Genomic DNA, 23,608 nt, shown 5'->3' on the forward strand with positions numbered 1-23,608 from the left:
GAAGTGGCTTATCATCACGCGGAAATGTATAGCAGCCAAAAACTCTAAAATATCTAAGCCGGTCACGTGCTTCCCCTCCACCATGGCCATTTCAGCTTGAAAACATTCACTTATTCAACAAAGAAAGTAATATATTCTAAAACTGCTGATAATTTCCGGAAAAAACACACCACATATGCATTATTGTGGGTAGCGACGTGGCACAGCGGTACTGCGTTCGACAGCTTGTTGCAGACGTTCGCCGTTCGAATCCGGCAGGCCATCCTGTTTCTACTGCGGGTGGTATGTTACCTGCTGACAGTGGACATTAAAAGATCCTCTGACATCACCTGAAATTAAGGAGGTTAGTGTCCGTCATGAGGAAGTTATTGTGCGTCATGGTCCAAGTTTTCCAAACTCAAAAAAATTACCCACAAATTATTATTATAGCACGTGTCTATCGCCTTCACGATAGACACGTGCTATAATAATGGCACGACTACCAAATCTTATAAATTATTATGAAATTTATTTTGAAATTTGACTGTGAGGTTGCCTGATTTGTGGAACTTCCAAATGCCGCTTAGCACCTCCGATTAGCACAGTTGACTACGTACGAAATAAGTTCAACATACATTCATACAAATGTGAATACAATACATAGCACGACGGGCAACATACGTGCATGTTGGGTACAATGGCGACATTGGCATTATCTGGCGAATTGATCTTAATGCTGCAGACACTGTCCTCTAACATGTATCCTAATGAGATACAGGTGATACCTGGGGATACATAGACCACGAAGAAGTCAGCTTTGGGCCAGGTTAAGTGCAGGTTATAAGGTACCGTCTCCACAAGGTTCCTGTCAAGAGCCCTCAAGGGAGGTCAATACCCCCAGAGGGTTGTTACAGTTTCCTCTCCAAGCCCGGCAGATTAAGGCTCAGACCCTTTGTAAGGTCTCCTTAGGGCCATTTGAGTGCACGGTGAACAGCGGACGCAGCGGCTCTGCTTGCCTTTTCATTGCAATTAACACCCAATGTTCCATGCGTGGGTATTCAAGTTATCGTTTGCAAATTGTCCAAAAAGGAAGAAAACACAATAGGCCACAGATTTGATCTATGTGCTAAGGAGGAGGGACAACATTTGAAGTGACGCCTATTATATGTTCTTTTCCTTTTTAGGGCAATGCCATTAACGAATGTGTGTTTGAGGTTTTTTTTTTATTGTGCCTTTGGACTTCTGCAAATGCAGTATCACAAACATGTTTTAAACTTTGCGGAGATATAATGGAAATATCAAAAATGTAATCCGTCATATTCAGCAATAAAAGGTTTGCATGACTGGGTAATTACACATTTGCATTTATGTTCAGTACTTATCTTCTATTTTATATATTTACACATGTCGTTGTATGTACATTGAACTTATTATTTTTATTACAAGTGTAAATGGATAATTATGATAGACGGGACTTAAAAGTAAGACTATTAGCTTAAATAAAAATCAGTGTGTATCATTTCCTACAGTATCTTCTCATAAATATGAAGTCATGTTTTCCCACTGAACATATTGTATCGAAGCCGAGGTTATTTTGAATACATAGATGTAATTTGACGTTTACAATTGCAGCAAAAATCTTGCTGACAATGTCATAAGCACCTCCGATTAGCATGGTTGGTTACGTACGGTGCGAAAGAAGTTAAACTACATACTTAAGGAATCTGAAACTCAGTTTTGTAAAACTTAATTTCATAAGTTGAATCAAGTAGCAAGAGCGATAGAACTTAATAGGTTTTATACCACAAATTAGTCACGAAAACTTTCTTAAGCTGTTGAGGGGAAGAACGTGTCATCACAAAACATTATTTTCTTTAATTAATTTCACAACGGCCAACTCGTTAAAACATTTTTCTTCGCATCTTACGACCACCACGACTCTTTCCACCAAACTCGCGGGCGTAGATATATTTTTTTCCCACCGCGGAAGAAAAGAACACATGTTCACGAAAGTCTGCTGCGAGTATAGTTAGCAGAGTTCTCATTGAAATCCCTCGGACGGAGGGAGCACCAGTCTCTCAAAATAAGCCCTCTCCATACGGGGTGGGTGGGGGGCCCGAGGAGACGGCGGCTGAAAAGATCGCCCCTTTCTGTCCCCCACACCTGCGTCTTTCACCGCCTCCGACTGTTTACAGATTGTCACAAGGAATTATTCTTCCCATTACGAGGCGTCAGCATTCGCCGCACCGGGGTCCGGCTAGGCGCTCTTGTTTGGCCGGGTAATTGCACATTCACGCCGTATTGAGCAGCCCATGAAAGGCTGCGACCGCCGCATGAACTCCCCCCACCACCACCACCACCCCCACCAGCATTTTTGTATTCAGCAACGAAACACAAAAAAAAGAGGGGAGAAGCGAAGGGTTGTGGGAGGTATACGTATGGATGGATGGATGGGGGGGGGGGCATTGGCCGTCTTGGGTTGATGGGGGCCGGGTGGGGCGGTGAGGAGGGGTTGGGGTGGGGGTGCAGGTGTTCGCTTGCCCCCCTGTAGAGGTGGAATAACTAAGAGGGTACCCATCGTAGGGCGGCAGAGTGCACCCAAGATGACACGCCGAGGCGGGAGTGATTGGGTAGTGGTGGGGGGGGGGGGGAGACGCTATTGTTAACTTGTTAACTTGTGTGATTGTTACATTTGTTGTGTGTGTCTTTCATCCACGGGCATATTTACATACAGCACTTGCAAATGATAGATTGGCGCTGTTTAGCGGATCATATAATAAAGTTTTGAAGAAAAAATAATTACACCGTTGTATGTTTGTATGCTAAGAACAATATATATATACATAATTTTTAATTAGTTTCCATCAAATAGGTTAGGAAGTTACTGTGTATGATTCATAACTGTAGCTGTTATTAGTTTGGGTACATAATGTCCCTAGTTCAGCCAGAAATTCTCAATTAGTCTGAAGATTTGTTTTCAATCTGATGTATGCGTAATATCATGAAAGTTTATTTGTCTTTTTGGAACAATTTTTTTTCAGTTAAACTATGAATACCAAACATTTTTTATACAGCTTATAAATTGCAATTGGGCACTGACAATGTGTGATATACTAACATGCGACATATACTGTTTTCCTACTCATCTTTTAGTGTTAATCTATTTTAATTAACGTCTTTCAAAGCCAGCAGTGGGCAACACGTAGCATCTAGGTCACGTCCTTAAAGAGAAACGTTTCGCAGCCTGAACTTGCACAGCCGCTTACTGTGGAACCAAGGACCGCTTTTACTTCACAACTTGGACAACGGGCACTGTGTGTGCTGGCCCTCTTGGTGGCATCTGAAACGGGACGCAATCGTTATGACTGAAGAGGCTTGGCAGGCGTTTGAGAGAAGTGTTTGGAGGATGGGGGGAAGGGGGGTGACTGGAGTGAAGAGAGCGGAGGGGTTGGCTGAGCGATTCTAGAAATAATAAGGCTCTGGGGGTCTCAAAATTCACACGCTCTTGAAAGGCGGGTTTAAAACGATCATTATTTAATTGTTCCATGAAAGTAAGGGGAGAGAGGGGGGGTTTACGTGCAAACGAAAGGCGTAATTCTTGGCCGAGTGTGGCGTCTACTGATCTGGAAATACAATCATGCTCTATCTGTGCACATTCATTTAAAAAAACACAACTAACATTGATAATAAATTGATGATACTTTTGAAGGTGAATGATAGCCTGCATGGCTTGTTTAACTAAGAGCTTGGGTTAAGGTTATACCATACAATAACAGAGCCAGTGACCCTATAATTGCAAACAATAGGTTTTTGATTTACAGAGTGGACAATAAATAATGAAAAAGGCCAGCCATAACTATTAACAATCACCCCAAACTCTTAACCTTTCACATACCACAGTTCTAATTTAATTATATACTGTACACTGCTTTAAAAAAACTAACTTACGTTCACTGTATATATTTGAATTCAAGATGTAACCCATATTTGTATGTTATGGAGGATACTCTTTGTTTTTATTCGATAAAGTCACGTAGGTAAAATACAATTAAATTAAATAAAAATGAAAATTTTGTTGTTTCATTTTTATTGTATGGATTCTTGCAGTCACGAAAACTTCAAATCTATAATTAAGTTATGGAGGATATATTGACAACTCCGATTGATATACGCACAAGGCCAACATCAGCGGTGTGTGATATTTCAACTGGCACTAATCAATTGGCATTGGTGAAGTATTGTCAATTAATCCAGCAGTGGTTTACCAAAAGGGCTTCACGTGATCAGTGGTAAATAACTCCACAATAAGTTTTCCACAAATACCTGAAGCGAAAACGAATTATCTGGTGAACTGTTACAACTCTGGGTGGACACGGTGGTTGTGACATTATATTTCTTGCCTGGTAGGCAGGCGAGGGTTCAATCACTGACCCTGACGCCTGCTGTATATTTGGAGTTTGCGTGGTCTCTTTCGTCTGGATTTTTTTCTCCGGCTCCTCCGGTGTTCCCTTCAGATGTATAAACGTGCGTTTAGATGATTTTTTTAGCTGTCATACATTTCAACACGATAAGCCACTTCGTTCAGCTATCATTTATGACCAGATCGCTTTTTTAAAAAAAAGAAGCTAATATCTGCGTGGGCTTTACCTGGTGAAACATTTTTTTCCCCAAGTAATTTACTCACCTCTCCCATACGTTGCCCTCCTATCATGTTTTCGCATCGTTTTACCGTCGTAACTTTCCAGCCTGCCCCCCCCCCCCCATTTTCCCAAACGTCTGTGAAAAAGCGCTTGACAGCTCATCGGATTTCCTCCGGTGCGACCCACACATCACGACATTTCGCATCGTGAGCTTTGCTGTCCATGGCATGTCACCTGCGAATCTCATCCGCGAGAGGGCGCAAGCCCCACACATCACGACACACACACAGAGCGAGAGAGGGGGTGGAGGGCACACACACACACAGGAGGAGGAAGAGGAGAGAAGCCCAGAGGAAGCGGAGGGAGGAGGAGGAGGCTTGACAATGGCCTCCAGGAAGGCGGGCACCCGGCTCGAGTTGGAGATAGAGCGCTGTCGTGGCGAGTGTCAGTGGGACAGAATCCCAGAGCTCGTCAAGCAGTTCTCAGGGAAACTCATCGCGTCTGGTACAGCCCCGTACACTAAACCACAACCACCACCACCAGCGATGTCTGTCTGCGGCCTGTGTGTGTGTTTGTGTTCTAATGCTCGAACTCCCCGTGTGTGTGTCTGAGTTGTTGTGTTGTGTGACCGGCCTCTCTGTTACTCTCACGGCTGTCTGTGTCGCTCTTGTGTACGACTGGCCTAGCAGCTTCTCTGTCCACATTGCCTCCTTGACAGCCGAACAGGCCTCTGGTTTCTTGCATTCTCTGCCTCTGTTATTTTCCGACTGCCCCCCCCCCCATGTCTCTCTGTGTATCACTGTGACACACCAGGCCTCCTTCCCAGTGGACACAGCCTCTCTGCATGTCCGGCCCCTGTCTGTCTTGTTAGTCTAACCGGCTTCTGTGTGCCTCTCCTTATACAACAATTCGACCGGCCTCCCTGTCTTGACATCGCGTCTTAATGTCTGTCTCACTGACCTCCCGATCTCCATCTGCCTGTATGTCCCATCGCCAGATCTTCTCCTTGTCTCACAGGCTGTCCGCTCAACTTGCTGTGCCATTGCCAATTCGCCGTCGTTCTCCAAGTCCGTTGTCCCTCCAAATCCCTTGTCCTTCTAGCTCGGTCTGCCATTCTAATCCCATGCCTGTCATCATCACCACTGGTCTGTCTGTCCTGTTGCCTGCCCTACCGGTCTTCTCGTGCCATGCCCCCGGCTTGCATTGGCTGCCCTATCGACTCGAGGCTTGCCATTCCTGCACATCTCTTCAACGTACTTGCCCCTTGCCTCCATCTGCCCCCTATCCTCCATCTGCCCCACCTTTCAGCACTTTCCACGCCGAACTCTCCATGATGTTCTATGTACCTTTCCCTTGTATCCAGCGTAGATTCCTGATCATAATCTACCTGCATCGAAAGATTCAACATTTTTCAATTTAGAGTTATTTAGCCGCGATACATTTCCACGCGATGAGCCACTTTGTTGAGCCATCGTTTGTGGCCAGGTCGCTTCTGAAAAAGAGCTTTACCTGGTAAAATAAAATTAGTTTAGTTTTCAGTTTCAATACACCTGCTCTTCCATAATCCCGCCAGACCTACCCTCCCACCCTCCTCCAACCACACATGGCCTTCTGTTGTCATTCCCCTCCTTTCTAGTTTGACATTGGCAATGCCCTTTCCTCCTGGACTGCGCTCCTCACCGTCTTGATTTCTATTTTTGGTGACGCCTATAACCCTGCAAGCGATGAGTTACCTTATCTACACATCTCCACCTTCGATATCTCTGCCCTCAGAGACTCCCCTCTTTTCCTACAGTCCGGGACATTTCACAAATGCGTTTTTCATTAAAAATATATATATTTAAGAGGTAATGTCTGTCCCAGTTCCAACCTTTTTTAAAAAATCACAAAGCCTGCCCAAGCACATCGACGTAACATTGATGAGCTCTACTCCACAGGAGGTGTCGCGCTGCCTCCTTGCTCATTCGCACGGCATATTTAAGCCGGGTGTTCCAAGCCTGTGCTTACGAAGTTCTCCCTCTGGCTATGTATGCAAAGTATCTTTTCCAAAAGTATTTTATTTATGCGATCACAAGTAATCTTATTTGCCGAGAAATCTTTTCCCAGCCCCCCCTTCTTGATCTAAATTATTTTTATTCAACGTATTGAGATAAGGTTGCATTTAGACTTTTAAAAAAATGAATTTAAATTAATTGTTTTGGTATTTTAAGAGGGAAATAATCCATCGAAGTATTGAATAAATTGATTATTGTGCTCACAATGGTTGCATCGAATTGTTAATTGGAAAGTCCATGATTTGCAATGTATGCAAACCATATGTGGATGATAGACTAATGTTACTGTTTGACTAATGGGAACAAAACTGTGAAAATTATATGGAAATAGAATTTCTATAATTTAAAATGAGATGCCAAAAACAAAGACGAAAATAAGTAGTTCTGGGATTCAATTACATCCCCGAATGATGACAGTTCATTCAATTGTTCTGGAGGTGAATCGTTAAAAGCTTGGTATTTGTAACCAGATAAGTTGTCCATTTAGGGCTACATTGTCAGCAGAGGGCAGTACAGCAAATTATATTGTACTGTACTATGCGCACGTCTCTGCTTCCCGCCTTCATCAACCAATACTGACAAGCGTGGTGGAGTACATGGATGTGATCTCATCTAGTAGTAAATTGATATCAGGACTATGCCATCTCCAAGTACCCATTCAGACACCTCCATTCGGTGTTTAACCACCCTAAGTATTTCAGGTCAAAACACTCCTCTTTCGGCCTGTTTCCTCTGCTCTTACAAGAAATTCCCTCTCATCACCTTGCTCAGTTCAATAAGCGTATTAACGCATCTACTACACCTTCGTTAAGTGCTGTTTGTTGCTGGTTGCTTAGTATTTTGGGATTTTGTGCCTGTGCTCAGCAATCGTGATAAACAGAGTGAGCTGGTGTGCCCTCTGTGCGATGTGCGAGCAGACGATGCAGTAGAACTCTTTCTCGGGGAGGCCCTGCTGGAGCAGCACCTCAAGGAGTTCCCGCTCAAGGCTGGGTCCTCGCCCAGGGCTTCAGGGGCCAAGCTCACGGAGGCCAAGAAACATCTCACAGATGTCCTTAACAAGGGCAATCTGAAGGTAGCCGAAAGGTGGCATCGAGGCCGTTGGACCCCCCCCAATGGCAGTTGTCCCTGTGCAGTACAAGGTGTAGGCAGCAACGAATTGCAAATAGGCATTTGTCCGTTTGCAGGGGGCGACGCTGGCATATTTTTTGTTCCTCATTGATTAATTTGCCAGTCATTTATCAAAGTGGGACTATGACGCGCGCACATTTGGCCGGCGTTTAAACATTGTTACGGGACCTCCGAGCGTCCAGTGTGAAGCATACGGTAAGTATATACCGTGAGCACACAGGCGATATTAACCAGGGCGACCGCTGAGCTCGTTCCAAGTAGCAAACGCGACAACGGTTCGTGGGGCATGCTTGAGTCTGTAAGCGCATATTTACAGATTAAGTGGATCGTATGCGAGTGATACACGCAGGCAAATAAGAAAATGCATTTGGGACCGTGGTAACAATAAAAAAACACTGAATCGATAATCTAATTTTAACCCCAAATGTTGACAATCGAATTGTAACGGAGTGAATCATTAAAGGTATAATGAACAATAAAAGTTAACAAAAATAAATGTACCACAACACCCACAACTCAGAAATAAAACAAGCGGTGTGTAAGATGAATTCTCATATTTTTACTTTTTATTTTGAAAAAACCCTCATAAAGGGCCATGCATTGGAGTGTTGTGCCAGTTATCATTTTAATGAGCTTTGGGTCGAAGCTAAAATACGCAGATAAATCCGACTCATGAAGGGATGATGCTCATCTCCACACATATATTCAAGAATAATTTTCTGTACTGATATCTCTTGGCCACCACCCAGTCCATGGCTGGTATTCCCACTAACCAGGCTTAACTTTGCTTAGCTTCTGGGATCTGATGAGATTGGGCAGGTTGTGGCTGATTTTGTCATAAGCATATGATGCAGTCTGTGTGTAAACTTTTATTTTCCTTAGAATTCCCCTGTCTTTCCACATGCAAAACAATCCAAATGGAATTGTGGAAAAAACACATACCAACTAGCTTACTCAATACTATTGTGGATGTTGACCCAATATACTTGCTTGGCTTGCTTAAAATCGTGTTGCGGTACTAGGTGAGGCTTTTGTGGCAAACGCTGTCAATTTTAACATAGCATTTGATACGACTGCTTCGTTAGAATTTCACCGCAAACCACACTTTATGAAACGAGGTCTTAAAGATAAATTCCATACGGAGGTTCAAATGGTCACTTTATTGGCCACTTAAATGGCAGAGGTCAATTTCGTTTTTACAAAGCTATCATTTTACTAACACAATTGAATCAACATTTTTTTACAATTTATTGTGAATCTTTGTGCATTTATCATGCATAAGCCCTGATTCCATAATTATTATTGGATCATTTATCACTGCGTAATGAGAAAATGAATTCATGATTTAATGCACTGCAGAAAGTGGCCAATGTAGCGTGTACATCACATTGCACACAAGGGGGCAGTACTGTATAAGTGCCCAATAATTTGGATTGATGCAAACACTGCCACACCATATAATGTACAGTACAGCCCTTTTATCAATCCACTGCTGGATGAACGCTGCAAGGCCATTTTGGTTAAAGTGGTTGTTTAACCATACTTTGCTTTGCTTGGTTAAGAGGGGGTCCCTGTTCATGTACCACACGCTCACTGTGTGTTCACCGTGGTTGAGAATCACACTCGGATCCCAGCGTGCGTCTGGAAATGTGAGAGAAATTTGAGGCTAAATATACAGGGTACAAATATCTTAAGCGTTGACCAATGCTGGGTGTAGACTTAACTTTACAAAACTTACAACACTCTAGACACTAAGCAATAGAGAAATCGGCCAACCCAACCATTTATCAAGTAAGGTGTGGAGGACCAAGCACATTTATATTTTACATTAATGTAGATGTAGTTGAAGGGATCTTTAAATATAATTGATTAAAATCGATTATTATGCTCATGATAGATGCACAAAATCGAACTCCTGATATTTGATTATTTACAGTTCTGGCAAATTTGTAGTAATGCACATTAAGGATATGAGAGTGAACATGTTTGTACAGATGACCCAGGACAAACGGGATGAACATTGCAAATGGGATGGTAAAAACGAGATTTAAAAATCTATTCTGACTCATCACAAGATGTCATCATAGCCAAAGCCATTGATGCCACCACACTTTGCCAATGCTTTCTGTCCTCTGCCAGATTTCTGTAGCTGCTGCACAGTAGACACGTTACCTTCAAGATGTCCGAGCAAAAACTCACCATCTGACCTTAGGTCTTTCACCGAACTCGCGAAAACCACTCCATATTCTGGGTGATTGGCCCTGTCTCATGCCTGAATCTGTCTTTGGCCAGCCCGAGATGACACAGGAGGCAATGATCATCCTGGGCAAGCTGTTGTACCTGGAGGGCTCTTACAAGGATGCGCTTGGTATGTACGTTCGCGCTGGCCTGGACGACCTCACCCTCATCGGCACGCCCGTCTACAAGATCCGCATCATTGCCGAGGCCTACGCCATTCGAGGTGCCACCCCCTTCCTCTATCATCGCACCGTGTCTCCCTGCCGCCACTGGCCAACTTTTTTCCCACCCCGGTTTATTTTTCTACACTTATCATATCATGCAAAACCCATGTGCGTTGTTTTAAGTGGGCACAGCTTTCCCGCATTCTAGGTCTCGATACACTCTTGTATATTAGCTTTGTAAGTTGCTGTGGATTTTCAGTAATTAATAAATACATATAATTATTATTTCTCTTCCCAATTACACAACTTGGTAGCCTGCAGTAAAACATGGCTACAAAGTGTGGTAGTTGTCACCAGGAAAAGGAGTTTGTGATGGGTGATGGGTGGACACGTATGTAGGATGCAGGACAGTTTACTGATACAGGCATTGGAGGGGTAACCTGGGGGTGACACTGAAAGCCACAGTGGAGACTGTAAGAACTGACCTTCAAGGCTGTGTGTCAAGTTTACAGCAACTCCAGGGTCTAGCAGAAGAAAGGAAGTGATTGTGCTGTGTGGTGGACTAGTTCATGTTGGCCATACTCACTTTACCTTTACCCATTCCCACTTATTTCCGTCGGACAAAATTAGCACCTGAGAGAATGTCCACCAACAAACGTAAATGTTTAAAGCCTAATATGTGAATATTACTTTTGGAGAAATGCCACAAATTGTTGGGTTATTTATTAAATGTTTCCAAATTTTGCTCTACATACGTGCGCCAGTGTTTCTCAAAAGTCTGGCCAAAGCACCTGGAATGCATCCGATCTTGTCAGATGCCACAAGATAAAATATTTGAGCCTGGATGTTGCCGGGATGGGCAACTACCATCACCCAACAGGCCTTTTGGAAACTTCTGCTGGGCTATGTGATTGGCAGCATAGAAAAAAACACTTGTTATACTGCACTTAAGCTTTCCCACGTATACGCTATCCATATTCACTAACCTGCACTGGCCCAGCATGGTGAATTATATTCAAATAACCCCTGTGTCCTGCATGGCGTGGGGAGGCCCTTACCCAACAGTGGATTGGCAAAGGGCTGAAGGGAGTAGTACGCAAGGAGGTTCGCGATCTCTTCATGTATGCGGCACCTTTGGTGTGCGGCGTTTTGCCTCGTGTATACTTGAGGCTTTTCTTCGGGCGAGTCCGTTCATACCCAGTACCTGATAGGTCACACATCCCAACAGTGTACAGCCCTGGGAGGCGGTGGCTGCGCACGCCTGTAATCCAGCACTGTGGAGGCGAGGGTTGGTGGATCGCATGTTGCTCAACTCCCTTCCTGTGAGTGTCGAAGAGGTTCCGTACCCTGGCTCGCCAGAAGAAGGCGGTACAGCAAAGTGGGGGCTCCTCTCCAATTGTTCCATCTGTATGGGATAGAGTGTTGCTCTCTAGCATCCACTAGTAGTGGTAGTAACCTCCTGGTTACACCAGCCCACAGGGGAGTATTGTGTCCGTCCATCGTGCAGGGAGGGGCTTGGTGGGGAGGGAGGGGCTGGGTGGGGAGGGGAGGGTGGGGAGGGGCTGGGTGGGTAGGGTGGGGAGGGGCTGGGTGGGGAGGGGCTGGGTGGGGAGGGGCTGGGTGGGGAGGGGCTGTGTGGGGGGGTGGGGATGGGTGGGGAGGGGCTGGTCACCCCGTGGTGCCCTTATAAAACTCAACGTTTAACCTACTCACGCCGGCTTGTGCCCGCCCTCACAGTCGGGCATATTTGCGGAATACACCACGCCGCCATTGACCCTGGCCATTGACCGAGCAAACCAACGTTCCTACCAGCTCCCTCCGCAGGAATGTGTTTTTCTCTGGGTGCTCTGGCTTTCTCTCACATGTATAAACACTCACGAATTGGCTGAAAACATGTGAATATGCATGCACCTCTGTGTGTTGCTGATTGTGCATTATTGTGAAATGCAGTTTGCATGAACGACGCTATCTACAAACACGTATCATCACATGTGCACATGTCCACGATTCTCCTTCAAATTAATTGGTAAGTTTTCAGTGAGTGAACATTGGAGGTAGAGTCTGTTCTTGTTCCTATCCGAGTCATGCTCAATGGTGTGTTTGGACGTGAAATACGGGAAAGCCGTGCCTTGATCTGGAAGGGTTGTCATGTTCACTTGATCACAGTGTGATATTATTGCTTATAAGCCACGATAGGTACAGCAAAGCCTCTATGCAGCATCCATCTCACAGAGGGCTTCGTTTGTGACTTGTGAGAATTCATAAAATTGACATTTCAAGATAAAATCTTTTGGAATTAAATGATGGCACAGAAAATCGTGATAAGCTAGGAATTTCGTCCATCCGTTTCCAAAATCTCCGCTCCTGAGTTTTGCGTTGTGGGCATTGGACTAATCGTGTTTGCATGTCATCTCTTAAAAGCAGTCTTGGATAAATGATTGTGCCTCAAATACTCGCAGCGTGTGAATGCGTGTGAAGATGATTTATTTTTTCATTCATATGCATGTGCCTTGCTTATTCAGCTGCGTAAAACATAATTAAAATCAAATTACAATTTGTAAAGTAACGGCCTCTGTTCACGCTTCCACTTTGTAGAGGTGGCCGCCAAGTGGCACTCTTGAGCTGCCTTGTATCTGCTTACTGACTAGCGGCCTACACCCAGTGTTTATTTCTTCAGTCGGTCTGCACTCGTATTCCCGCCAGTTTAAATAGTTGACCTTTCATTTGATGTATACATAGTGTGGGTGCGCTTGTGATGTGCTGAGCAATAGTGTTTGTATCCAGCTGACGGCCGCGCACTCTGTAAAATTCACGGGTCCCGAGTGCCACCACAACGTTCTGACTGGGAAAGTCTCGCTAGGCCTTGGGTAAAACACGAGTTTGTGTTTTTCAGCGACAGGAATGGGGTCCCTTTCTCCGTGAACCCTGAAATCATGCCCTGGATGAATGCCGATCTCTGTTGTTGTGCTGTTGAGTGTGATTGAACGTTCTCATAAAAATGCTTGTATACATTTAGTTAGCTTAAAAGCCATTCACATTTACTGCTTTCACTCCGTTTCCCTTTTATAGGGCTGCAGCAGAAGGAGGCAGATTTCTGGCAGTAAAATGTTTCCACAACTACTTATGCTGCTTTTCCAAAAATATTTTTTTGCCGGCTTTAAAAAAAATATATAATTTGAGAGCCTTTGGAGTTGCCGAGTTAAACCAAATTGTGTTTGGCAGTGACAGACTGCGACACTCGTGTCTGTGCATCACAAGACAACTCACTTTGACCAATTTACAAACATGCCATGAGTAGATAAAGGAGACCACATCACACGAATAATCTCATCCAACAACTGGCATCCAATAGTCTTGAATCAATTTCAAGATCACACTTCACTTCATCATCCCTGCCTACCTGTGCTCCCCTCCATGCACCCTCTACTACAGCAATAAAAGCCTTCTGTCTAAGCTCCCAATCTGGAACTCACTCCACCTATCCATCCGTGCTGTCAACTTGTTCTAGTTCAGGCTCGAGACGTTTTTACCTCTGCCTATAACTGACTGACTGAATGCATCTCACTATAAAATAAATATACCAAATGGTTCTGTACAGTGTCTTAAGCAGCGATCACTTTGAAACGCAATATAAATCAACGTATTGTTTTATTTATGAATCACTGTTGCTGAGCAACAGGCCCAAAGGGTGACAGCACAAAACAGCCAGCAACAATCAGCACTATTGAGGTTAGAAAAGATCAAAGTTAATGGATCTTGAATTGTGCAACGTTCTAATAACTCGGGGAAACACACGAGGCAATGGGAGGGAATTTCAAAGTTAAGTAGCGCGAAAAAAGTAAAAGTAAGACAAATTGATTGACCTGTAGGTACAGTGGTTGAACGCAATATGGATGACACAAAGGAGCCAGTTTGGAGTCCTCAATGAGTGAAGTTTGTGGGCTCAGTAACGACGGTAGAAGCGATAGGAGAGTGATAAGTAGGCGACTGTATCGTACGAGCATGTAAATTCTCTGCTCGCGCTCGGCAGGACTGTGCCTGGAGCAGCAGCCGCTAGCATCGCCATCACGGAGCCGGCAGAGCGACCGCGAGGAGGAAATCCTCACGTGCTACGAGAAGGCGGGCGACATCGCACTGCTCTACCTGCAGGAGGCCGAGCGGGTCAGTCTCGCGGTGTGGTGTGTGGGGGGGGGTGGCGCAACCAGGGGCACACACCTTTTGGAAGCTGGGGGTATCCTGCCAGCAACATTTGTCCCGGTGGTTTTTATTGGTTAGGTTACAGATTCGCGGTGACCCACTGTTTGCTGCTGCTGCTTCTGCTGCTGCGATCAGACCAGTATGAGTGTATATACAGTTACTTCAGCGATGAGAGTGAGTGGAGGTCGCTGTAGCTAACATCTATGAGTGAGCGGAGGTCACTGTAGCTAATAGATCTCTATGAGATTAAATTAATGTCGAGCTCACACATCTCTATGTAGGGGCGCACACACACACGTAAGTTGGGGCGTGTCTGACTAGTGCATGGAATCCGGTGGTTATTGGTTGCAGAATCTACTGCTATCATGAATGATTATTGCCACGCTATATTTAGGACTGACAAACCCTGAGCACGTTTAACTTTGACTTGGGGGGGCAAAATGTTGTGGGTGTCTCTTAGCCACATGTGTCTTGCGTGCACCCTGGGGGTGACCCCCCTCCTGCTCATGACGACAGCTGTTAAGCAACAGCTACGCATGTCAAGAAAGTGGTTGATGATTTACCACATAGTTAATAAAACATATTTCATCGCGGCTAGCCATTAGAATGTGTTTTTAATTATTAAAATCTTATTCATATTGTAATGTCCATTTATGATCCCCGCTGTAATAATTTATGACATTTACGTTATTACTCCGTGCCTTTGGATAGAGCCGTTGTAAAATTAAACTCGTTTTTCCTAAATGTTATTTCGCCGGTAATGCTGGCTGACACCGCGGTACACACAAATGCACGGACGTGCGCATTTGTGGGAAAACTGCCGCCATGCAGATGGCGGGAGTTAAAAACGGCAAAAATGTTCAGAAATTGCATGTTTCCTCGTGTCTTTTGTCTCCGCGTAAAGTTTGTTATCTGTGGAATGCCACCGGTTAGTGGCACGTGGCCAACACTCTCGGCATAACTCCGTGGGGTTTTTTTGCGCATTGCATTGCACACTTACATGACATTGCGTGATTTTGCTAAAAGCGTACCTGGCCCATTTTGTAATGAAATGGTTGAGTTGTATTCACATTTGTAAGTTTTTTCTTTTTTATCACAATTTCAGTTATATATTTATAATTTCACTCAATTAGCATGCTCGCCAATGCCATCTGCTGCGAGTTTAAAACACTGTTGCAGCTTAATATGCACATACCGCTTCAGAGCTTGTGACATCATAGGTTCGAGTATTACTTTGCTATGAATCTTCAACATCTTAAAAAAATGTGGTTTCATCAGCATATAATGATTCATGGATGAAAATTAAATTGAAGGGTTAGCCGTTCTTTCACACGAAGGAGTTGCACTGCCGTGGGTGAAATCTAGATGGTTACATGTTCCCATGACATGACCACCGAGAGCATAATCGGGATAACATTTTGGAGAAAAAGACCTCGTCTGGTATACAGGAGGTCGTGTGTTCGATCTTGACCATGACGCCTGTATATTGTTGGGGTTTGCATGTTCTCTCCGTGGTTGTATGAATTTTCCACATTTAGAATCAACTTTCGTTCACAGTATTTGACTGCTATAAATTTCCACACGATAGGCCAGGTCGCTTCTGAAAAAGAACAAAATAGCTTAGTGGGCCTTACCTGGTAAAATACAAAAATTGTTTATTTTTTTAAGGTTAAATTGAGCATGGATGGCAGCGCTGCTTTGCGGGTGGGATTGTAACGATTGCTGTCCACAGGCGATTACAAACGCGCAGAATCGCAGCCCAAAGCCGCCGTGTATGTCGGCTCCGGAGCAGGAGATGGGCTACTTCCTGGAGGTCGGCCTGCAGAGCGCGCACGTGCTCAGCATCCGCAACGGGTATGTCCGCGCGGTCAGCTTGGCCTGCCAACGCCTCGCCCAGTATCTTATCGCCATTTCATCGTGACCCCGTTATCACCGCCTTCGGGCGCATGATCTCCGGCTGTCTAAAGCATATGCAATAATTCAAGCTCTTCTCAATATCCGTTTGTTGACATCAGCAGTGTCATCTTCATCTTGATTTCCATCATTTAAAAAAAGAGGTTATTTTAGCAGCATTTAGCAAAAGGTTGTTACGGTTAACGATAAGCAGAGAGCAACATAGTACAGCCAATAGATCCAAGACACGAGAACAGCATACCACCGAGTGTATGACCTGCACGTGGATTTGTCTGAATGGACGATCATTGATTTCTGTTGTTTGGAACATGTATTTTTAAATGTCCACATTTTATTTTACCTGCAACCAAATTGTAACCCATTGAGACCAGAAGGCCATTTTTCAAGGGAGACCTGGGTTAAAATACAGACATCAAAAAATGTAACTGAAATGAAACAGTGATACAGGTTACGGAGTGCACAAAAATTCAAAATGCAGAAATGTAATGAATGCCAGGAACAACGTGTAGCGTATAAAAGCAGAACAATATATGCCATTTTTTGTATTATTAGGATGAAGAGTTATTATCTCAAAAACACTTATTTTCATACTCTTAAAAAGATAATCAAAAAACTGAACTTGACGGTATGATTCGTATTTGTCAAACAGTCACAATATTGTTTTATGTACAAAGAGCAATATGCTTCAAATAGAAATATCCATATTTCGGAATTAATTTAGTGGCTTATGATAAGAATTCATTCTAATGGGAGGGGATTGTGCGTGGAGCAGTGCTGCTTTGGTTAGCACGCTGCACGATAAACCTGGTCTCCTGCGTTCGATTCCAGGCCACGGTGGTAGGTAATATCTGAAGTGGTCTTGTCCACACCTTCACCAACTTGCACAGACCAGCTTTGTGAAATATGATGAAACAACTCCCATAACCAACACGGCAGTTTGTTGATAAAGAGTTCCAAGTGATTATTGTTATTAGTAAGCATTTCCATTTTTGGTTGTTTGGGTTTGCCGTTAAGAGTTATGAGACTGAACACCCCTGGAAAGGCCCCGTGGCCTATCCAGTCTGTCCTATATATTTGTATCTGTCAGAGCCATTCATTACCAACGTCATCTTTGGAGGCCTCATCATCATGACGAATGCGTTGCTGTCAGCCATCATATACAGCCTCATTCTGAGGCGAGGCCGTTTCTGCGCGATACTGCCCATGAGAAACGACTCCTGCTGCTCGCATGTTAGCGTGTATTTTTTTTAACACTTGCCTGCCTACCGCGTCACCGACATGTGTGCTGTGCGTGGATGCTTGGCTTTTGTTTGTAATTGCAGGACTTCACAGTGGGACAAGTCTGAGATAGCGTATGTGCAATGCGCCAATCGCAGATACCTATAGCAAGGATACTCGGCCTATCCTGCTTTGGAATGGAATAAATTTGTATTTTTTGTTGTTGTTGAGCATTTTTGAAAATTATCATCTCAAATCTTGTATCTGTCGGTGCTTCTGTTTGGGTGTTCATGTGATTGATGAAAATGTGAGTCTCCTTTGTGTGATTTTTGCGTTAAGGCTTAAATGATTTTTCCTTGACACTTTGATTTATGGATTGAATCCCGTGGGTTCAGAAATAACCTGAGTGCATGGTGCCATATAATAAAGTTCAACAGTTTTTAAAATTGGGAGCGATTATTGGCTGCCAGCATATTAAAAAAAGCCCAATTCCAATATCTAGCATTGCCTGCTACTAAGTTGCGACAACATTTACAATAAGCCCCGAGTATGTATTTACTCAGTAGATCGTTTAAAAATGGTATTGCATCTCAATGGATTTTCACCTGGCTCGGATATTGGATATTGAAGTTCAATGATCAAAACAAGCTTTGAATTTCTATGACATTATCTCCTCATGTGAGAAAAATCACCAGATACATTTACTTTGTAAAATCAGTTTTGGTTTGTTTGTTTTAAATATGTTCATGTTATTTCTGGTCCTAATACGATTATTTGTGCATTCCTTCTTGATTATAAATCAGTTGTGTGAAACAAATGTCTATTTCCTTTGCATGGGCCTGATTTTATGTTTGATTGGTTTACTGTATTTGTGGGTTTGTTTTCTTTGAAGTTCATTACATGCAGTGCTTAATTTCATCCGGGAATAGTCTTGAATGTTGTTCTCAGAAATATGTTGGCATGCCACATCTATCTCTTATGATTGGTAATAGGATTTTATTGGATTATAGTCTACAATAATATAGCAATATTATGGATAAGTGTACCTTGTCTACTTGTGGTAGTGCCTTATCCCAACAATCCCTAATCCAGGCCAGCCTAGCAGCTGGAAAATATAGAGTAAGAAATTAAGCCCTGATTGCATTGTTTGATCTTTTTTGAGAGTTCAAGACAATTTGAACGTGCTGATTAATTTGCTTTTCCAGATTTTGACGTTGAGCACGATTCACATTCACATGTAGGTGATTGAACCTTTTGCCCAATGTTTGTCTCCAATCGCCAAAAATGGAGCAAAGTCCAAAGACGATGCGTTTGTCCGTTTTTGCCGAGATGTGAATCTGGCTCAGCATAACTTAACGCGTTTGCTCAATGGAGGAATCCATTGCAGCGGCTTCCTGTCGCAGTGTTTGACATCGTCTTAATCCAGCTCGCAAACCTCATACACATATCCAGCCTTGCAATATTAAACTCCTCTGCATCAATACCTGGTGACGTATTTATTCCAACCGATTAACGTAAAATATTCACGTGGTGTGTGCTATGAATTTCGCTGCAGTGCAGCAACATTCATAGCACTGTATTATGCCCCCACATCTGTACGCCCCACCTTCACTGGTTGGCGCGGTGAAGTATGGTAACATTACCTGCACAGTGTTTGGGAAGCTTTTATCCACCAGTGGATTGATCAGAGGCTGTACATGTACATCGTGTGTTCATTATTTCACCCTTAAGTAACAATTTGCAGTCCTACTGCACTGTTAAGACGATCCACAGCGATGTACACAAATACGGTAAACAAATCCTCGCCCAATGTTTCCCCCGGTGAAGGCTTCACAGGTGGTTGAGTAAACGATCTGTCATTTTCCACGAAAATGCAGATGTCAGCCAGATATGTATAAACACAGCACACTGTGCGCCTCTTTTTTTTGGCATCGGTATTTCATTATGTTGACGTGTGCTCATTGCTCATTGTACGTTTCTTTTTGCATGGGTTCTTTTCTCTTTTTTTTAGAAATCTCACCCGAGGAGTTGGCAGATTCCGTGAAATCCTCAGAGCTGTGGAGACACGGACCACGCAGAACCTGCGAATGGTATGGGACCGCTCGATTGCCAGGCTCGCAGCTCTCTTGTAAAATTCAGCTTGGCCCATGCTTCTCAACCTTTTTGGAATGGCATCCTCCCCAATCAAGGCCACAGGTGTCTGCGTCCCCCTCCATCCAAGCTCCAGTGCCACATGTGCATGCCCCTAGTCAACGCGGTGTTTTTAAGGCACGTTTCACGTTGTGCCATGTGTGTGTGTGTGTTTTGTGTTAGCCATTTGTTTAATGTTGTTTATTGGTGTGTATTTGTGTTAGGCATTGGTTTCATGCTGTGTATGTGTGTGTGTTTTGTGTTCGGCATTTGTTTAGCATTGTGTATGTGTTTTGTGTTAGGCATTTGTTTCGCGTTGTGTATGTGTGTGCTTTGACACCGAAAAGTGGCGCTGTTTTTTTCCGTGCACATTTAACTTTTATCCTGCACGGTATCTAAGCCGCATCCTGCACCCCCCTACCCTTTCAGAGGGCCTGAACTGCAGAGCTCAAGTGTTTATTCAGCAGTATGAGCCTATCCGATTAGCTTGTTTTCTTCGGCCACGGACAAATGTTGGCCTATCGCTGCGAATCACTTGCTAGCAGCGTTCAGTAATTGACTTGTTGCTTAAAAATAACGTTATCATTCCCTGCACCACGAATTACTACAAACTGCACTTTTCATCTGTTAAACACATTATAGGGAAGCAGTGGGGTTTGGCGGGGGGGGGGGTGTGTCAGCAAGGATGCCTCGGCTTGTCCAAATATTTTGCCACTTATCAAATTCATCGGAGTGCATTTGACCACTTTTGCGAAACAATTCGTATCAGCGTGGTGAATTCATCCAAAATTCCCCCCAAGCCGTCAGATTTTTTTTCTCTATGTAAATTGAAGCAAAAATTACCGCACGGTTTTAAGGAATAATCTTAACAAAAATGATAGTTTTTACATTTGTCCTTTTCTAAATTTAAAGCAACAAAAAGGGACTACTATTGCATGTTCATGGTCGTACGTTCTTAAAATCCAGCTGTGCCGTGTAGGGGTCTGGGCTTAATAAAATGAGAATGTTTCTCCACTTTCCGACGTGTGATGGTATCGTGATATCTAACATCACTGTGCCGTGCCAACGCGCGGCACCTGGGGCCAGGATTGACATAATCCTAGCGTGCTCAGTGAAAAGCACGATAACCGGATTACTCCGTCGCGTTAAAGATGCTGCATGTTTGAAACTGAATGTTGAGGCTGTCGACTGCACTTTGCTTTCCCGCCCACTGACCAGCTGCTCTCTGACCCTGCAACGCGCCTCACGCCGATGAGACCGCTATCCTTCGCCTGTTCGACTCCAGGCTCGAGACCTTTTACCCCTCTTCTCTTCTGCATGTGACTGTCTTTATGCATGCTTTTTAAAGACTTAGTTGTCGTTTCAGTAGCCAATTCTTATCTCAAGACTTCCGCCTGTCACGTCGCAAAATAAATAAGTAAATATGAAAAATGTCCTCGATTGACACACGTCGTATATTTTATAGCGTCTTGAGAGGCAGTTGCAATTGAGCGCTGTATATATCGATCCCGTGAGCTCACAAGCTAAGCAGCGTTGAGCCTGGGTCAGTGCTTGGGGGGGGGGTGCTTACCTCATTAGTTCTGCGATATTCCTTAAGGGCCCTGTACTTGTTCTCTGCGATATTTATGTTTTTTTCTTTCTTTTTTGCTGATGCGCTCGCGCACCACCACGGATCTCTCCTGTTAAAATAACCGGGCGACTGGCTATTAACGGGACCATCCCTGTAACAAATGGAACAAACTCAAAACTCACCCGTGCGCAGAAAAAGGTTGTCGTAGGGACTGCGACGCTGTGCGGTGAGCAGCAGAGGGCAGTGCAGTAAAATCCACTATTGCACCGCACTTCCACGCTTCCAGGTCTGCCCCCCCCCCGCCTGCAACCAGCTCACGCTGACCAGTGTGGCAAAGTGCGGTCACACACAATCTCCACGTGCCCACACAGCGTGGGAAGAGTCTCGTCATCCAGGAGTGGATCGACAAAGGGGTTGTATCTGTAGATGTCCAGCGAATAACACCCCCCCCCACCCCCCCCCGCCCCCCGTTAAGATGGACTTAATTCGCCGATGTGGACGACACAAGTGAATTAAGTAGTTTCCTATCTAAAATAATATAAGGGGCCATCCATTTAGTTCATACACAAAAATCTGAAGATTTGACCCCTCACCCCCTCCCTGTACGCACGCGTACTTTTTACACCCCCCACCTGCGTACGTTCGCTTGACGCACCCCCTCCCCCGAATCCTATAGAACGGCCGATATTTATTCCACGCAGAAACAATCAAGGATTAATAATATTGACGTGTTGAAACCGGACTATCTAACTCATTTGAAGGCCAATGTAGATAAATTATTATCGAGGCTTCACCCCCCCCCCCCTTCCCCCGTTTCCTATGCGTACACACATTGTCAGTAGACCCCCCCCCCATACGCAAGCGTACGCATTTGGGTTAACTCCCCCTCCCCCCTCCATGCGTACGTACTAAATGGGTGGCCCCGTAGATGTCTCAATTGTACAAATTCCTTATTTCAGCAATTTTGAGCTGGGAACGATACGTGAATAATATATCGCATCCCGCATAAAAGTACGCTTAGGAATATATGACTTTTTTTGGCTGAATGTGCCTTGTTAATCTAAAGCGATGATTCCAAAAAACGCACACTGCGTGAAGGGGGGGGGGGCTACATGTGCAATAAATCCACTCCGTTTCGCGCCGTGTCCTCCTCCCCCCTCCGTTCCGCCCCCCCCCCTCCCCCCACCACGCCGTCGTCGCGGTGGCGAAGACGATCGCGCGGCAACTGGCGGAGATCCTGCTGCGGGGCATGTGCGAGCAGAGCTACTGGAACCCCTTGCAGGACCCCCCGCAGACCCCGCACGGCACGGCCGACCCCCTGCAGCCGCCGCGGGCGCCGCTCGCCAAGGCCTACTCGCCGAGTCGTGGGCCCCGCACCTACGCGGGCGACAAGTGAGTGGCGGCGTTGAGGCGTGAGCAGCGGCGCTCGATCGCCCAGCTGTCACCTGAGGGATGGGGGGGCCTTTTGAGGGGGAGACCCCCCCCCCCTATCCCCGCTACTAAAGGCTCAAACCCCCTTATAAAGTCAAGTCAAACTGTTGCTACGCAGGTGAGGAGAGATCGAGCAGAATGCATGATAGACAAAATCAGGCGATTGTGTGTTTCGTTCTGTTTAGCGTTCAGTATTTGTTTAAAGTTTGCTTTGCAATGACTGTAGCGTGCTCCTCCCCCCCACCCCCCCTGAGTTTTTGCATGCCCTGCCCCCTCCTTAAACATGGGCACACTGCAGGGTTTGCCGTCACCCCTAAATTTTATCGAGCCAGGGTGCTGCAACTGTGCCCCCCTTTTAAACATTTCCCATAAGCTGAGTAATGGTGCCTCGCGAGGTAGTGCATAGATAAAGACGATGGTGACGATGATTAGTTCAGGCTCATTCTGGAATCGGCATGGTGAAGGAGGGCTAAGTGACCCCCATAACCTGCACAGGGTAAAGACATTCTACGCGTTTCACAAGTAGTGACTAATCCCATATCTGCATTTCCAATAAATATGCTAAATTCCTCTTGATATGCAAATTATTTTGTCTAGGCGCTCTTCCCCTTCCAACCCAGCTTAAATATACGCTCCAATCATGGTGGTGTTTCATTCAGACGCTGTCTTTCCGACAGACCTGTTCTTCACCTGAGGACGACTGCTTGCGTTGTGGCCGAAACGTCGTGAGAATTCTTTTATAATGTTTTATTTTTATTATTTTATCATTTCCCTTCTACGTGACTTTACCGAAAGAACCAAGAAGACATATTGACTGTTTGTAAAAGTAAAAATGGGTTTGGGCAGGACACGTCACAAGAAGGATAATGCCCTGTCGCCACAAATACCAACAGGAGTGGCAGCCAGAGGAGGGAACTCGCCCGAGAGCACATCCACAGTGGAGAT

The 23,608-nt window shown here is 44.7% G+C and overlaps 1 protein-coding gene across 4 annotated transcripts in view; it reads left to right on the top strand.

The window, feature by feature from the left end:
• Nucleotides 1-4,925: 4,925 nt before the first annotated feature.
• The window catches only part of LOC144723511 (tetratricopeptide repeat protein 7B-like), a 118,433-nt gene continuing 99,750 nt past the window's right edge, over nucleotides 4,926-23,608 (top strand). Inside the window, exons 1-8 of one of the 4 annotated variants that reach the window (XM_078602321.1) lie at nucleotides 4,926-5,123; nucleotides 7,591-7,745; nucleotides 10,094-10,262; nucleotides 14,234-14,364; nucleotides 16,133-16,254; nucleotides 17,637-17,666; nucleotides 19,544-19,622; nucleotides 22,443-22,624. In XM_078602321.1, coding sequence (XP_078458447.1) covers nucleotides 5,003-5,123; nucleotides 7,591-7,745; nucleotides 10,094-10,262; nucleotides 14,234-14,364; nucleotides 16,133-16,254; nucleotides 17,637-17,666; nucleotides 19,544-19,622; nucleotides 22,443-22,624 — 989 coding nt within the window. In that variant the 5' untranslated portion in view covers nucleotides 4,926-5,002. The remainder of the gene's footprint in view (nucleotides 5,124-7,590; nucleotides 7,746-10,093; nucleotides 10,263-14,233; nucleotides 14,365-16,132; nucleotides 16,255-17,636; nucleotides 17,667-19,543; nucleotides 19,623-22,442; nucleotides 22,625-23,608) is intronic. The other 3 variants (XM_078602323.1, XM_078602322.1, XM_078602324.1) reach the window with 3 other exon arrangements.

Source organism: Lampetra planeri, chromosome 18, assembly GCF_965212315.1.
Source record: "Lampetra planeri chromosome 18, kcLamPlan1.2.h2, whole genome shotgun sequence".
In the NCBI taxonomy this organism is placed as follows: domain Eukaryota; kingdom Metazoa; phylum Chordata; class Hyperoartia; order Petromyzontiformes; family Petromyzontidae; genus Lampetra; species Lampetra planeri.